We start from the raw sequence: 16,347 nt of genomic DNA, 5'->3' as shown, positions 1-16,347 counted from the left end.
TAGACATTCCAAGCACTCATTGAACACTGATGTGCAAAATGGAAAACACTATAGTATGAATGGAAAACACTTTATGAATGATCAGGAGAATGATACCTTTGCATGTTCATGTTGTAGGCTAGCATTTTCTCCTTTCGTAAAATACCCAAATATAAAGCAACAGAAATGTAGTAAAAAAGAAAATATTATACTGTATCTCAGACCCAACAGCAAACTGAATGGAATGCAATACAAATACATTCTTCCCCAAAACACAAAAACACAAAACACGAGTGTTTTGTGCTTAGATTTTTGGGGAAACAGACACCATTGAACACTGATGTGCAAAATGGAAAACACTATATATGAATGGAAAACACTGTAGGAATGCCTTAGCAGTGGAATCAGGACTTTGCATGTTCAGTGTTTCTCCTGTTGGATGTGAAATATCGACATATATTGTTGTATTGATGATTGCAAATTGCACAACAGCCTTTGGAGTTTAGGAATGTGATTGGCAGTGTGTTCTGAGTGAACATCAGGAGTGGAAAATCAGGAAGAGTGTGCAAGATTTAGTGAGCTGAAAGATGTGTGGTATGGAATGGGAAGATGTGTCTAAAGCAGGAAAATGTGTGGTATGGAATGGGAAGATGAGTCTAAAGCAGGAAAATGTGCTTGGAGTTTAGCAGAATTGGTTTAGCAGTTGGTAAATGAGTTAGAGATTGTGCACATTGTGTCTGATGTTCCCAAAAATCTGTTTAAACAACCAGGAAAAACTGTAAAGAGAACAGATCCCATTGTCCCAAAGGTGACCTTACTGAAAACTGCATGTTTTGCTTAATCGTATATTTTTTATTGTATTCACACAACATATAATGACACATACACAATATAGCCTACATACAACCATGAACTTAAAGCAGAAACACAGCCAGCCTCTCTCCAGCTGAATGAAAGACAAACAACTCAAGAGAAATGAGAGAAACTGTGGCAGAAAATAAACAATACAAATAATAAATGTGTCAGACAGAAAGAGGGAAAGAGAGAGAGAGAGGGAGGGAGAGAAAGAGAGGGGAGAGAGAAAGAGGGAAAGAGAGAGAGAGGGAGAGAAAGAGAGGGGAGAGAGAGAGGGAGGGAGAGAAAGAGAGAGAGAGAGGGAGGGGAGAGAGAAAGAGGGAAAGAGAGAGAGAGGGAGAGAGAGGGAGGGAGAGAAAGAGAGGAGAGAGAGGGAGGGGAGAGAGAAAGAGGGAAAGAAAGAGAGAGGGAGAGAGAAGCAACAAGTGACAGAAAAAAGAAGTAGATAGAGAGAGAAACAGTCTGTGTGTGTGTGTGTGTGTGTGTGTGTGTGTGTGTGTGTGTGTGTGTGACTGTCTGATGAATGTTGGGAGGAGGCACTAGTTAGAGTCAACTCCTCATCCTCATTAGTCTCTTAGAACAGACGAGTTGGCTTCCGCAATTTTCAAATGCTTCCGCCATACCGTCTGTACTTCGTGGGGGAGAATCATGCACCAACCGGAATGGGAAGCAGAAAGACGGGTTTTCCGCTCATTAGTCCAATCAGAATCGCAGAAAGGCGGGTCTTCCGCTCATTAGTCCAATCAGAATCCAATATGCCGCATTTTTCGTGGACACACGTGTCGTGATTGGTCGGATTCCGTCGAACTTCTGAACTTCTTTCCTGTCTGAAGGTTTTTTTCCCAACTTCCTTGTGCATGTTCTGGGGGTGTAACGTACAGACTGTGTATAGCTGCATTCACTGGATGTAGATGAGACAGTCTGTTTTAAGAGACTACATCCTCATGCTCTCGTCTAACACTAATCCAGTTCAAAGTTCTACACAGGGTTCAGTACACAAAAGCTAAGCTTAGCAGGCTGTTCCCTGATACAAATGACACCTGTGACCGATGCTGCTTTTCTCCAGCTGATCATACCCATATGTTTTTCCTCTGTCCAAAGCTGTTTGATTTCTGCTCATGTGTTTTTTTATCATGTTAAGCGAATCCCTTAATATTACACTGAACCCATGTCCGTTTATTTCCATTTTTGGGGTGCCCTCTACATGAGCTAATCTCTCTAAAACTGAATCTGATGTTGTGGCTTTTGCCTCACTCATAGCCCGTAGACTTCTTCTGTTGCATTGGAAAAGTCAAAACCCCGCCTCCCTCTACATCCTGGCTCCTCCCTCTACATCCTGGCTCCTCCCTCTACATCATGGCTCCTCCCCCCCAGTGTCAGAGTTAACTCTGATGCTGGGAGGGGGGGGGGGGGTGAGTCGCTTGTCACAATAAATAAGACTGGTTTGACGATTTATTTGAGGTAATGTAATAATTCTATCTATCACATCCGCTATTTCTGTCGCTCTTTGAGCAACTCTGGATATTTATCGACGAGATTTTTGCCAAGCTGGACCTGATTAGTGATTTGCTCCGTTCGCCTGCAGCTTTGACACATTACAGACGGGAGTCAAGCTGTCAGCAACAAGGCTGGGAGGATTACACCGGAAGAAGCACCCATAGGCATCATGGCCATGTATGTATTAAAAGAAGTGGATAGGGGACGAGCCACGCCCACCCATGCATTCGGACGGAGGCTGCTCACTGGCGCATGAAGCCATCATGGGGGGGTTTTCTTCCTACAGACAGTCAAATAGCGCATTTTAATCTTCTCGGTTAACCGACCAATTGTCGGCTAATGAGGGTTGGTTGTTGGTCAAGAAAAATTATGATTTTCGACATCCCTAATTGCCATTAGTGTGAACTTCTTGTCACCACGTTGCACGACAAACTTCCCCTCCAAGAAAGCCTTGTGGACTGATGGGTGGGTATCTGGTAGTTGTGCCATGTCTTTCAAGAAGATTGGCATCCAGCGGGCATAGTTCGTATTAGGGCATTCACAGACTAGTCGACTAGTAAAACCACTAGTCGACACTGTGCTTAGTAGTCGACTAGTCGTTTTAGCAAAACATTTTTTTTTTTTAATCTTTAATATAAAACTGAAAATAAAAAAATAAATAAAAAAAGGTGTGGGAACAATGTAGCTCAACTGATTTCATCGCTAGTGGATTAGTAATATTGTATTATTCTGTTTATTCAGCATACAGCCCAACACACCGGCATCTCATAGAGCAGCCAATGACATCCACTGTTATTAGATGTTGTTTTTATTAGATATGTTACATATGGAGTTATTATTAGCCATAATAAAAACACGAGTAATACAGTCAGTGCATCAGATGAGAATCATGCATAATTCTCTGAGATGGAGCCAGCACGTTATTGTCAATGCTCCCCAAGTAGAATACAATGTACATAATTACACATTTGCAGGTGTTTCAACCATGCTGACTTTAATGATGTCCCATCAACTCTTTTTTATATAAAATGTTTCAGAATGATTTAATTTATATTGAAACAATGTTCCTCATTTGTTAACATTACTGTGTGTGTGTGTGCGTGTGTGTGTGTGTGTGTTTGTGTGTGTGTGTGTTTGTGCGTGCGTGTGTGACCCCTAACTATGGTATCAAGTGTTTTCTCTGCCAGTTGAATCCTCTGAATTGCTCAGAGAAGGTTGTAATGTAAAGATATTTTTGCAGGATCACACATCTTTTTTATGGCTGTATAAATAACCTGCAAAGAATGAAAAGTCAGATGTGATGACTACAGTATGTACTCACAGTGAACGTGTATCTACAGCATCCAGGACACAGATAACAGCCACATGCACAAGGCCAGATCCTCAACGCAACATGTTCCTCATAACCTTCCTAAAATCCTCCACTGACTTTTTTGTAACACTTTAATTTAAATCATGTGCATTAACCTGTGAACCTATAAAGTATGACTATACAATAATACTCTATATTACAATACACTTTAAGTACTTCATGAAAATCATCCCAAAACATAATTACATTACATTACATTACGCCATTTGGCAGTCGCTTTTGTCCTAAGCGACTTACAATAACACATTTTTGTCAGCAATAGAGCAATCAACTATGGAGCACAGTCTATGACAACTACAACTTCTGAAGGAACAGTGGTACAAGTTTAGTTTAGGTTAGTAGTTTTTTTTTTTTTTTAGAAAGAGAGAGAAAGAAGTTAGATCAAGAAGGGCCCAGATGGAGCCTGAAAAGGTGTGTCTTTAGTCTTTTCCGAAAGATCGGCAGTGATTCAGCCGTCCTGACCGAAGGTGGAAGCTCGTTCCACCATTGAGGTGCCAGGGACGAGAAGAGTCGAGATCGGGATGAGCGACTTTTGAGCCCCCGTAGCGAAGGAGGGGCGAGGCGACCTGCACTGGTGGAGGAGCGAAGGGAGCGCTGAGAGGTTTGGAACCTGACCATAGATTGCAGGTACAGGGGAGCTGACTGGTGTAGTGCCCTGTAGGCCAGTACCAGTGTCTTGAATTTGATGCGAGCCGAGATGGGAAGCCAGTGGAGGTCCTGGAAGAGGGGAGTGACGTGAGAGAATTTGGGTTGGTTGAATACCAGACGGGCTGCAGCGTTCTGAATGAGCTGAAGCGGTCGGATGTCGGTGGCAGTTAGACCGGCCAGGAGCACGTTGCAGTAGTCCAGGCAAGAGATGATAAGTGACTGGACCAGGAGTTGAGTCGCTTCTCTTGTGAGAAAGGTAATTACAAATACCACACAACAAAACGTTCAAATCGGATGTGCTGAAAAATAAAAATTACAACAGAGTTGCACCACTATAACAATCCATTTTTGCTAAGCAGCTGCCCACTGCCTGAAACATGTTGGGATATTATCCATCTCACTGAAAATGTTTTGGCTAGAAGTGGGCTAAATCGTGGCTACGTCGGCTATATAGACCATGTCAAAGAAATTAAACTAAACACCTTGTAATGTTGACTTTGCTTACTTTCTTATTCTTATTTCTTGTTCTTATTTTAGTACACAAAGGGTTTGTATACTTTGTACTCACATTATTGTGTTGTTACACGGTGTCAATACACTGTATTACATGATAGGGACATGTTCATTAAGTACATAGTGAATATTATTGTGCACTTCTGATAGCTTTCAAGCCATGGTAAAGCATGTTCATACAAAGAAGACACGTTCAGTGCAAATGTAATACACTGACAATCACAATCAGTAGGTGAGTGCATGGAAGTGAATGGACAAAGTGAGTCCTGTGCTTCTGTGCGCATGCGTGTGTGTGTGTGTGTGTGTGTGTGTTTGTGTCTTGCCACTCTTTCGGGATATTCACACTAGGGGTTGCACGACTCCTGTTTTTTTTAAGTCGACCTTTCTACCAATAAAGTCAAGTCGATGACGACTATCCGTCACGTGCAGCAGTGCAAGTAAAAAAAAAAACTAGTCTTGGTCACTGAGTTGATGGCAGCAGCCTGCGACACGGGACGAATGTGAACATCTCTCTCGTAATGAACTCATCGTGCGTTCATGTGCTCCTCGGATACATCGTATTTAATGTATTTACGAGTTGTACGCAGATGAACGGCCCTTCAATATCGTATTTACGAGTGGGAATTTCGGACATGTCGATGCTACATGAGTTTCCGATGTTGTGGCGTTGCTTGAGGTTTCCGGGACTACAACAATGGCGGAAAGTATGAAGTCCGTGGCACCAAAAGACTGTAAAAAGTGATATATTTTGTTATTCTGTTCATAGCTATCATTTATTTTTAGTACTTGCACATTATGGCCTATGTAGCTATACCATAATGACCCACTACTTGCTGTTAGTAAGAAAACACCAGCCACGAGAGAACAAGCGTCCATGTTTGTTGCTCTTTCCGACCCAGAGCACTTGAACGGTGTCCTGTCGTAATTACCACGTCACCACTGGTAAATATGATATATCCAAGCTCATAATACCACCATTTCTGCTAACAGTTCGATGGCCGGCCTGCACGTTATTTCACTGTGACATTTCATCATGCAGCTCTCAATGCAACTCCCGCACGCACCAACTGGAAGCTGGCTAAAAAACCGTGTCTTTTTGGATGTCTCTCCTCTTCCTTAACCATCTTCTCCTCTGGGCTCTGCAGACTCCCGTATTTCCCCCTCAGCAGCTGCTTAGGGATTTCAGGTCTGGTGCCGTGGGTCACACCACACTGTCAAGAGGAGGAACCCATCCCTGTACTGAACTCGCAACAAGTAACTCCCATAGCAAGAAAAACAATCAAGAATGTGCAAATCCACATTGCTCTAAGCCTAATAACATAGTTTACTACTCTGATCAATAATCATCTAGAAAAAGGCCAATAGAAAAGGTTGGAAAGAGACACAAGATAAGAAGAGCAGCTCTGGCAGGCTGCTGCCTAGGGGGGGAGCAAGTCTCAAACCATGTGACGACTAGTACATCTCCCGGTAGGTGTTGACTCGTGGTAGTAACGTTGACTCGTGGTAGTAACGTTGAGTCGTGGTAGTAACGTTGAGTCGGGGTAGTAACGTTGACTCATGGTAGTAACGTTGAGTCATGGTAGTAACTCGTGGTAGTAACGTTGACTCGTGGTAGTAACGTTGAGTCGTGGTAGTAACGTTGAGTCGGGGTAGTAACGTTGACTCGTGGTAGTAACGTTGAGTCATGGTAGTAACTCGTGGTAGTAACGTTGAGTCGTGGTAGTAACGTTGAGTCGTGGTAGTAACGTTGAGTCGTGGTAGTAACGTTGAGTCGTGGTAGTAACGTTGACTCGTGGTAGTAACGTTGAGTCGTGGTAGTAACGTTGAGTCGTGGTAGTAACGTTGAGTCGTGGTAGTAACGTTGACTCGTGGTAGTAACGTTGAGTCGGGGTAGTAACGTTGAGTCGTGGTAGTAACGTTGACTCGTGGTAGTAAGGTTGACTCGTGGTAGTAACGTTGAGTCGGGGTAGTAACGTTGAGTCGTGGTAGTAACGTTGAGTCGTGGTAGTAACGTTGACTCGTGGTAGTAACGTTGAGTCGTGGTAGTAACGTTGAGTCGTGGTAGTAACGTTGACTCGTGGTAGTAACGTTGAGTCGTGGTAGTAACTCGTGGTAGTAACGTTGACTCGTGGTAGTAACATTGACTCGTGGTAGTAACGTTGACGTGTTGTTTTGTTGACTAGTCTATGCAACCCCTAATTCACACCACACAGACTGCTACAATATCACCTCTTTGACTTTAAAACCGCCATGTCTAGTGCATATGGCAGATTCTGAAAAAGTCGATTGATACCCCCCAAAAATGTATCCTATTACTTTAGTCTAGCTGGAGTATACAGAATGTATCCCATTACTTTAGTCTAGCTGGAGTATACAGTACCTGAAGTGCAAAATCAACTTGGGCTTGTTTTATACTTGTTTTAGAGATAAATCTATGTTTACTATCTACCAAGTGGAAGAAAACTATCTCAGAACAGTAACTGAATGTCCCATCTCAAGCCGAAGATGCTAGCAGGATATATACAAGCTGGGTGCTTTCAGTCTCTTGGCCACTTCACTGGTTTGTCATTAAATGGCTCCGGGCTCAAAAAAGATATGAACATTCGTGATTAACTTTCCATTGGAGAACCTGGGCACATGTTACTGTAGCGCCTCCCGGCTACAGCGGTGGCCGAGGCTTACAATGACAGGTCCCGGTCCCTTTTGTGAGTGGTGTAGCTGCTTTGACCTCTGACCTCTGACCACTTCAGTAGCAGGTGCGAACGAGGAGGATGCAGAGGAAGACGACGGTGATGATGGTGAGAGCGGAGAAGAGGAAGATGAGGCCGGAGAAGACGGGTCCCGCCATGGGGAGGATCGTCTTCGCCTCGGACGGGATCATGTTGGACATGCCCAGCATGTAGCCCAGGGCCCAGCCTACACTGGTGTCCTTCACCTGGAGAGGCGGGGAGGGGAGAGGAGAGGAGAGGAGGGGAGGGGAGGGGAGGAGAGGAGGGGAGAGGAGAGGAGAGGAGAGGAGAGGGGAGAGGAGGGGAGAGGAGAGGAGAGGAGAAGAGAGGAGGGGAGGGGAGAGGAGAGGAGAGGAGAGGGGAGAGGAGAGGAGGGGAGGGGAGAGGAGAGGAGAGGAGAGGAGGGGAGGGGAGATGAGAGGAGAGGAGGTGAGAGGAGAGGAGGGGAGAGGAGAGGAGAGGAGAGGAGAGGAGAGGAGGGGAGAGGAGAGGAGGGGAGGGGAGAGGAGAGGAGGGGAGAGGAGAGGAGAGGAGGGGAGGGGAGGGGAGGGGAGGGGAGGAGAGGAGAAGAGGGGAGAGGAGAGGAGAGGAGAGGAGAGGAGAGGAGGGGAGAGGAGAAGAGAGGAGGGGAGGGGAGAGGAGAGGAGAGGAGGGGAGAGGCGGGGAGGGGAGAGGAGAGGAGAGGAGAGGGGAGAGGAGGGGAGAGGAGAGGAGAGGAGGGGAGGGGAGATGAGAGGAGAGGAGGGGAGGTGAGAGGAGAGGAGGGGAGAGGAGAGGAGAGGAGAGGAGAGGAGGGGAGAGGAGAGGAGGGGAGGGGAGAGGAGGGGAGAGGAGAGGAGAGGAGGGGAGGGGAGGGGAGGGGAGGGGAGGGGAGGAGAGGAGAAGAGGGGAGAGGAGAGGAGAGGAGGGGAGAGGAGAGGAGAGGAGAAGAGAGGAGGGGAGGGGAGAGGAGAGGAGGGGAGGGGAGAGAGGAGAGGAGAGGAGAGGAGAGAGGAGGGGAGAGGAGAAGAGAGGAGAGGAGAGGAGAGGAGAGGAGAGGAGAGGAGAGGAGAGGAGAGGAGAGGAGAGGAGAGGAGGGGAGGGGAGGGGAGAGAAAAGAGGAAGATTCACTTTTGTCATTTTGTTCTACAGATTTCCCACACCTTCTTAAAGATGAAAACATCCTTTTCAATATACTTTCTACAGGTGCTACTTTATTCCTTCAAAAGTTGCAGCTGTCATAAGATTGTGTTGCAAAATTGATTTCTCTACTGTTGACAACATGTGATATTGTAAGTCGCTTTGGATAAAAGCGTCTGCGTGCCAAATGACTGTAATGTCATGAAATTCAAGGATTTTCCAGTCCAAATTCCCTTCAATTCAACGACCCAACGCGGCATCGTTTGAGACACGGATCAAAGTGACTGTTAGAAACACTTTGGATTTCCCCTGAAGTCAACAGTGTCAAAACAGGCCTGTCGTGACAAACTGAACCGATCCCCGGGGCCGTACGTGACACAGAACAGACGTCTGGTTTCTCTGTAGTACAGTGTGTCTGCTTTGTAACGTCCTCTTAAAGGAGCTATATCCATGTGTCCCGCTCCAGATCCCCCCAGAGGCAGGAGCGGGCACAGCAGCACAGATCCCCCCAGAGGCAGGAGCGGGCACAGCAGCACAGTATCTGGCTCCAGATCCCCCCAGAGGCAGGAGCGGGCACAGCAGCACAGTGTCTGGCTTGTTGGCAGCTTGTGGAATGTGGGGGAATAGCCCCAGGCCCAGTGAGGGAAGCCCCTTGTTTTCAGTGAATGAGTCATAAAGGGTAATTATAATCATGTGCTATTTGGAAACAGTGACTGAATAATGTAATAAAGTAATGGACTGAATGTCAGCCTGGGAATCTCCTTCTACTGAGGGACCACCATTGTTGAAAGAGCCTCGGTGTCCCCAGGGTGCAGGCATGGAATAAATCACTCTGGCATCGACTTTTTTTGTCTGTTAGATGATGAGTATGAGAGGCATCCGTCTCTGCATGCATAGCTCCCAATGTGCGGTCTAATCCGCTTAGCACGGGGAGCAAATCAACTCTCAATAACTGTCAAACTATTCACCATTCATCTAGTGTGACAGTTATTGAGAGTTGATTTGAGTTAATGAGTTATAAATTTGAGTTAGTGTGGACCAGTGATGTCACTGGTCCACACTTTAACACTCAATAACTGTCCAATTAAATGACAGACTTTCAAAACCGTTTACAGTTTTCTGATATACTACTGATGTTCTAATGATACAAAGCTGGTTGAAAATGGGCGGAGTGTTCCTTTAATGTGCTGCAACGTGTCAGCCCAAGGACAGCCCTTCAAAACCTATTGTCATATTGATGTATTTTCTCATATTATTCTCTCACTCTTTGTCTAATGTGAGAGCTTTTGTTGCAACAATAGAGAATACATGATAGAGCATGCAGCAGATAGAATAGAGTAGGACAGTGTCTAATGGGAAGAAATTATCTTTGATTTCTGTCTTCTTCTCCCTCTTAAAGACTTCGTATAGAGAGCCAAAGTCACGCCTACTTCCTGCTTCAGCATACGAACCAAAATATCAATGTCGGTGAACGGCGAAATACCTTTTTTTTTTTAATCCTGTTGGAATTGTGCCATGAAGTACACATGTGATTTTTCCTCAATTTAAATGGGGACTTACCCCCCCAGATATGTGACAAAATGGCTGCTGCTTGATTTAAAAAACAAAACAAATAAAAGAAGCAGAAGATTGTCTCCTCTTGTCTCACTACACTCTTTGGCTGTGTTCAGAACATTGTTTGGTTCAGACTGGAAAAAGTAAACCGGAAACGGCGCCATGACACTTTTCCGCGCATAGAGGAAAACACATGATATCAGAGTGTATCAGAGATAGAGTACGTTATAAATATAGCCACATTATACACAACTAACCAACGCTGGTCGTCCGTATGGAAACAGTGTTACTCGAAATGGCTAAAAGCTATATCAATTTGGTCATTCAGTGGCGTTTTACTGCCATGTAACATAACTAACTAGCCGCTAACATTAGCCACAGTAGGCGATTACCCACGATGCCTTGCGCTGTTAAAGGGCTTGTGCTAAAAACGGGTCCATTGGAGTGAATCGAGATGTTGCAACTCTCCTGGTGTGAACTACAGTAATAATGACATGGAGGCCGTGACATAACAGACAGCCACATTTGGGACATTTTGGTTGGAGGCAAAAATAAAGCAGGTTTGAACCCATAGAGGGCACTTTGCTGCCTGAAAATGATACACTTTGTACAATTGTAACAGATTGGTCTTAAATGTGGAGATTTTGACCAGAACCCTTCACATACCACACCAAAAGTGAAGAAAAAGCGTTTTGCATGTCAAGAAAGCTGCAGTTTGTCGTAAAACGCAAACGTCACATTTTCTCTCGTCTTGCACAATATAGGTCACACCAACACCAACATGGCCTAGCGGGAGAGAGAGAGACTATGACGTCACTTGAACTGATTTATAACTTATAGTGCAACCGTTTTATGACAAACTGCGACTTTCTTGACTTACAACGCTATCTTTTAAATGGACAAACCTCATATGTAAGGGTTAGGGTGGTGAACGGCGAGAGACAATCATTTTTTTATCTCGTTTGAATTAAACGAGATAAAAAAATGATTGTCTCTCGCCGTTCACAACCACTCATATTTTATTTATTATTACCGTATTTATTTTTTTACATACGTGCACTGCCAAGAGTAGCGGCAGCATTACTGTATAAACCAGAGACCAGACTATATCAAAAACATAAACACACAGTGGCGTCTTTCATGCATGCTAGCAAGCGAAACTGCTGTCTGTCTGACCACAGACTGTAGAAAGAGACGCAGGATAGCCAAGCGAATGTGATTGGATGAACGTTTGACGCTATAGGCCAATCACAGGCAGAGAGGGTGCCTCCAGCCTCTCTATTGCCGCTCAGATACAACAGTGTCTACCATCTTTCCTTTTTTGACCCACCTCTCTTTGGAAGTAGATGTTTCTCCAGGTCTCTTTGTCGAACTTGTATCCGTCCGCCAGCAGGGTGAAGACATAGTGACCAGAGTAGCAGTACGTCTTGAGGAATCGCTCAGAGATCCAACGCTTCTCTTCCTTCAGCTGCAAGACAGGAGAAACAAAGATCAGAGTCTGAGGTGCATGTTCATGTGATGGAAGTTCTCTGTCATTTAAGAGACTTGGAGGAAAGAGTTGTCTTCCTGTAGCTAATTGATTGCAAACAGACCCCCCAAAGTGTATGAAGTAAAAAGACGCAGCATAACAGCAGTTCTAGACCCCTTAATTAAAGATATGATATCATGCTTGGCACATGATCAAATAGAACGGTAAAGTTCCAGAGATAAGGAATTTCTTGTGCTAACGAGGACCAATTAATTTAGCCACTAGCAGCTATCTTTCTCCAGATCAGGTCAAGGTATGACAGAACTGGTTTGCAAAATCACACAGAGAGATAAGATCACATAACAGAGAATAGAGTCAGGGATAGAATATTATTATAGTATAATTTCCTCCACAGTTGAGTGAAGTGAATGTGAAATGCAGAAATAAAAATGACAGACAGTAGGGGTGTCACGATACACTAATTTCACGATACGATACGATACACGATATTGGGTTCACGATAACGATATGATACGATATTTTAACAATATTTTTTTTAACAAAAGTAAATAATTTTTATGTATTTATTTATCATTTATTTAACCATGTGAGTCCCGTTGAAATCGAAACCTCTTTTCAAGGGAGCCCTGGGAAAATGCTGGAAAAATAGTCTTTCATTTGAAATACACAAAATACAAAACAAATGCTGTTTTTGGAAATTGTTATTATAATAACTAGAAAACAACATGGAAGATAATGCTTCTCTTGCAATAGAATGTGTCACACTGTCACAAACTAAATGTTTGTTGCATGGTGAAAGAAAAGTAAAGTATACAATCTATTTCTTAAATAACTCATGCTCAATGGTCCCTAAACTTATGTAATCTTATGTACCCCTTGAGCTGTTTTGCCATGCCAGTAGTAGTCTACCCCCTCACTCATGCGTGTTGATTCTGCTAAATATTATTCAGGAGCAAAAACAATCTTTTTTTTTTTTTACGATATTCTTTTCTGACGATATCGATATCGTGACGTTTCGATATCGCGATATATCGTGCGACGAAATATCATGACACCCCTAGCAGACAGACAAGTTGCTGTGACAGCAAGCCCAAACTGAATCATGCCTGTGGCTGTTTGTGCCTGTCAACATGGCTGTTGGCCGTGTTGACAGCAGTTTCAGCAGTTGCCAGTCTTCATCTGTAATTATTATTATTCCTTGGAAACAGCGGCCACTACAGGTCACGGGAAGGTAATTCTGCAGTAGTGTCAAAGATGTTATTGTTAGAGAACGACTCTAACCTTGCAAGGCATGCTGGATTTGCACGAGCTCATGAGACTAGTCAGCTAGCATGGAAACAGCGGCCACTACAGTACATTTTAACATTTTACCAGGTATACATACAAATTTACTACTTAAAACTAACGAGTAGGGGGGGTGTAAAAGCGCTCGTCTAGCGGAGACCAGGGCCGTTTCTCAATACCAAGAATGCGTTCTTGTTCTTGTGTTCTTGGGGAGAACGTTCTTGCTAGTCGTTCTTGGAAGAATGAACTTGCTAGGTCACAAGCACACATGACGCTGTTGGCAGTTTGAGACGAAGCGTTCTTGAGGGTATTGTGCAATACCAGCGCAGAGGCCGCCTGCAGTACTACAACAAGCCCAGTGTGTTTTTTGTGATCTTGGTGTTGTGGAGGATGAATTTAATTTTGTGTTTCCTTCTCCCATATACAATGATTTGAGAAATCCTTTATTTGAGAACATCCAGGTGAAGAATCCCGATTTGTTTTGGCTGTCAGAAGGTCATATGTTGAGTTGGCTCTTTGATAAGGAAATTTTTGTTTTAGCCAGATTTATAGAAAATGCCTGGCGACTAAGACAGGGAACATTGTACCCAGTAAAATTGTTTTTTTTGGAAAGTGAATGTCTCAGTGAAATGCCCTTTCTTTTCTTTTCTTTTCTTGATTCTGTACAAAGGTATATTATGATTTGTTGTGTGGCCATCTTGGCGATTGTAATTATGATATAGTGTCTTGTAAGCCCATATGGGCTGGGCACCCAGGTGCATGACACTTAAATAAAAATATCAATCAATCAATCACTACACAAATAAAAAGGTCAGCTGATTTAGATGCAGCCAATTGTGCTCTGGAGCTTTTTTGCCATTTTTCGCCATAAATGTCGGTAAAGTGGCACTTATTGAAACCTACTACCCTGCTTGTAGGCATCAAAAGTCATCAGAAATTAATTTAGTGATGAAATAATATATTTTAAGCGTTCTTGGCGAAATGTGAACTTTGTATTGGAACAGCACTTGGGCTGCGACTGATGACGTTTCACAGGGACACAAGAACGCAAGAACACACAAGAACCCTTATTGAGAAACGGCCCAGGATTCAATTCCCGGTAGCGGTACTTCCGGCTTGGTCAGACGTTCCTACAGACACAATTGGCCGTGTGTGCGGGTAGGAAGCCGGTAGGGTACGAGTCCTGGTCGCTGCAGTAGCGCCTCCTCTGGTCGGTCGGGGTGCCTGGTGGGACGTGGTGTGGAATAGCATGATCCTCTCACACACTATTATGTCCTGCCGGTGAAACTCCTCACTGCCAGGTGAAAAGAAGCAGCTGGCGACTGCACATGTTGCGCCGCAGTGAGCAGGTGCTAGTCTACAACTCTCCCCAGATCGGTAGAGGGGGTGGAGCAATGACCGGGACAGCATGGGGGATTTAATGCAGCATCATTGGAGCATTGGCCAAATACAATTAGAGAAAAAATGGGAGAAAACAATTATATAATAAATAAATAAATAAATAAATAAATAAATAAATAAATAAATAAAATAATGACTCATTATACAACTACTGGTAAAAAAAAAAGCCATGTTTCTGCCTGTATAGCATATTACTCAGTAATTACCAGGCAATGAGCAGTCTATCAGTGTTGTAAGTACCGTTATTGCAGACAAAAGAACCACTAGACTAGACCTTACAATACAATTACTGGTAAAAAACACACTTGTATTACTCCGTAATGACCAGTCATTGTAATGCTATTACTAGTTATTACATCTATTTTACTCTTCAATCTGCCTCCTTCCTTTGCACTGTAGCAGCAGCAGGCAAATTTGAGAAACGTACAACTGTCCAGTGTGTGTGGCAGAATTCCTTCACTGCAGCCTCGAATCCCTCCAGCTCTGAGGTTCTGTTCATCCCCAGAGCCCTGGCAGTGAAGAAGAATCCAGCATATGCCTTGAGGGGACAACAGACAGAGTTGTAGTTCATTATTATGAATGCACCCTATACAGTATATGTCTGTGTGTGCGTGCAGCTTGTGTCACAGTGGGTTACCATAAACTCCCCAGTGACGGGTGGCTGCTCGATGCCATTGAAGGAGCAGTTAGTAACTGCTCCAGAGCAATTCGTGAAGTCAAACAGGGACTTGACGACGCTCCCGCACTTGTCCGAGTCCGGAGCCCCCACCATGAAGATGTCTTGGTCTGGGTTGTAGTTGGCCGGCTTCTCTGTGCACTGCGTTTCGTAGATGAACGAGGCCTTCACGGTGATGTTGAAGCCCTCCGCGTAGCACGGGTTGGGAACGTAGGTGGGGTCCTGCGATGCCTGGAGGGTTAAGAGCAGGTGGAGAAGGGGAGATGAAAGGCAAGGACCCAACACAGACACATATCAATGTTAATTACTATTACAATTACATTTTTATAATGAGAACTAGCGGACTTTACAGATAAGTTAAAAAAAAATCTATTATTGCACACAATCTATAAATTCAAGCACTTTCAATGACCCATGTCTATTTTCAAAAACTTTCAAGACCTTGATTTCAAGGATCAGTGGGAACCCTGAGAGGAAGAGGGGAGTGTACCATTTGTTTACAATGTTTCTTATGATGGAACAATGTGCTTATCTCACAATACGATTGAATACGTGATGAAATTAAGCTAATATCACAATTTATTTTTCCGCCCCACGATACATATCGTCACATTGGGGCCATTTACACCTGGCATTAACATGTGTTTTCTGTGATCAGATTGCAATCAGATTGTCTTTTATCACTTGAAGGTGTAAACACCCCCAAAACGCATTGAAGATGGATTGCAATCTGATCGGCCAAACCACCTCCGGAGGTGGTCAGGGATGCATTGTGTACACATTGAACACAAGTGTAAATGCAATGTGTCCTCTCAATCTGGATACAGCAACTTTATGCGGATTGAATGAATTTACAGTCCCAGTTAGACAGGCATTAAATTAGATATGAGTTCCAGTTTTATGGGGGGGGGGGGAGTTCAGTTGAGTTTAAGAGGAGGTAGTTTGTTTGTGTGTGTGTGTGTGTGTGTGGGGGGGGGGGGGGGTTGTTGGTGAGGTCCTTGGCGGAAGGGGTTTCCGGGCCTTGTTGGTGAGGCTGATGGCGGTTGGGAAGAAGCTGGTCTTGTGGCGGGTGGTTCTGGTCTTGGCAGACCTCAGTCTCTTGCCGTGGGGGAGTGTCTTAAAGAGTTTGTGGGCAGGGTGGGAGGGGTCAGCCATGATCTTGCGAGACCGCTTCAGTGTCCTGGCTGCGTGCAGGTCCTGGAGGGATGGCAGGTTGCATCCGATTATCTTT

The 16,347-nt window shown here is 44.3% G+C and overlaps 1 protein-coding gene and 1 pseudogene across 2 annotated transcripts in view; both read right to left on the bottom strand.

Annotated features, from left to right (window-relative positions):
- The window catches only part of LOC310800032 (ectonucleoside triphosphate diphosphohydrolase 3-like), a 146,044-nt pseudogene that overhangs the window by 123,249 nt on the left and 6,448 nt on the right, over window positions 1–16,347 (bottom strand). The gene's annotated exons all lie outside the window — the stretch shown is intronic.
- Window positions 7,611–15,751, bottom strand: LOC310800236 (ectonucleoside triphosphate diphosphohydrolase 3-like; the record flags this gene model as incomplete). The annotated part of the gene is made up of 5 exons (XM_083662818.1): window positions 7,611–7,799; window positions 11,597–11,734; window positions 14,868–14,978; window positions 15,078–15,347; window positions 15,728–15,751. 5 exons carry the CDS (start codon window positions 15,749–15,751, stop codon window positions 7,611–7,613), a joined length of 732 nt encoding a protein of 243 aa, XP_083518944.1.

This window comes from Poromitra crassiceps, assembly GCF_964638095.1.
Source record: "Poromitra crassiceps genome assembly, chromosome: 29".
Taxonomy (NCBI): domain Eukaryota; kingdom Metazoa; phylum Chordata; class Actinopteri; order Beryciformes; family Melamphaidae; genus Poromitra; species Poromitra crassiceps.
Note: the sequence above shows the minus strand (reverse complement) of the source record. Positions and strands in the feature narration are given on the sequence as shown.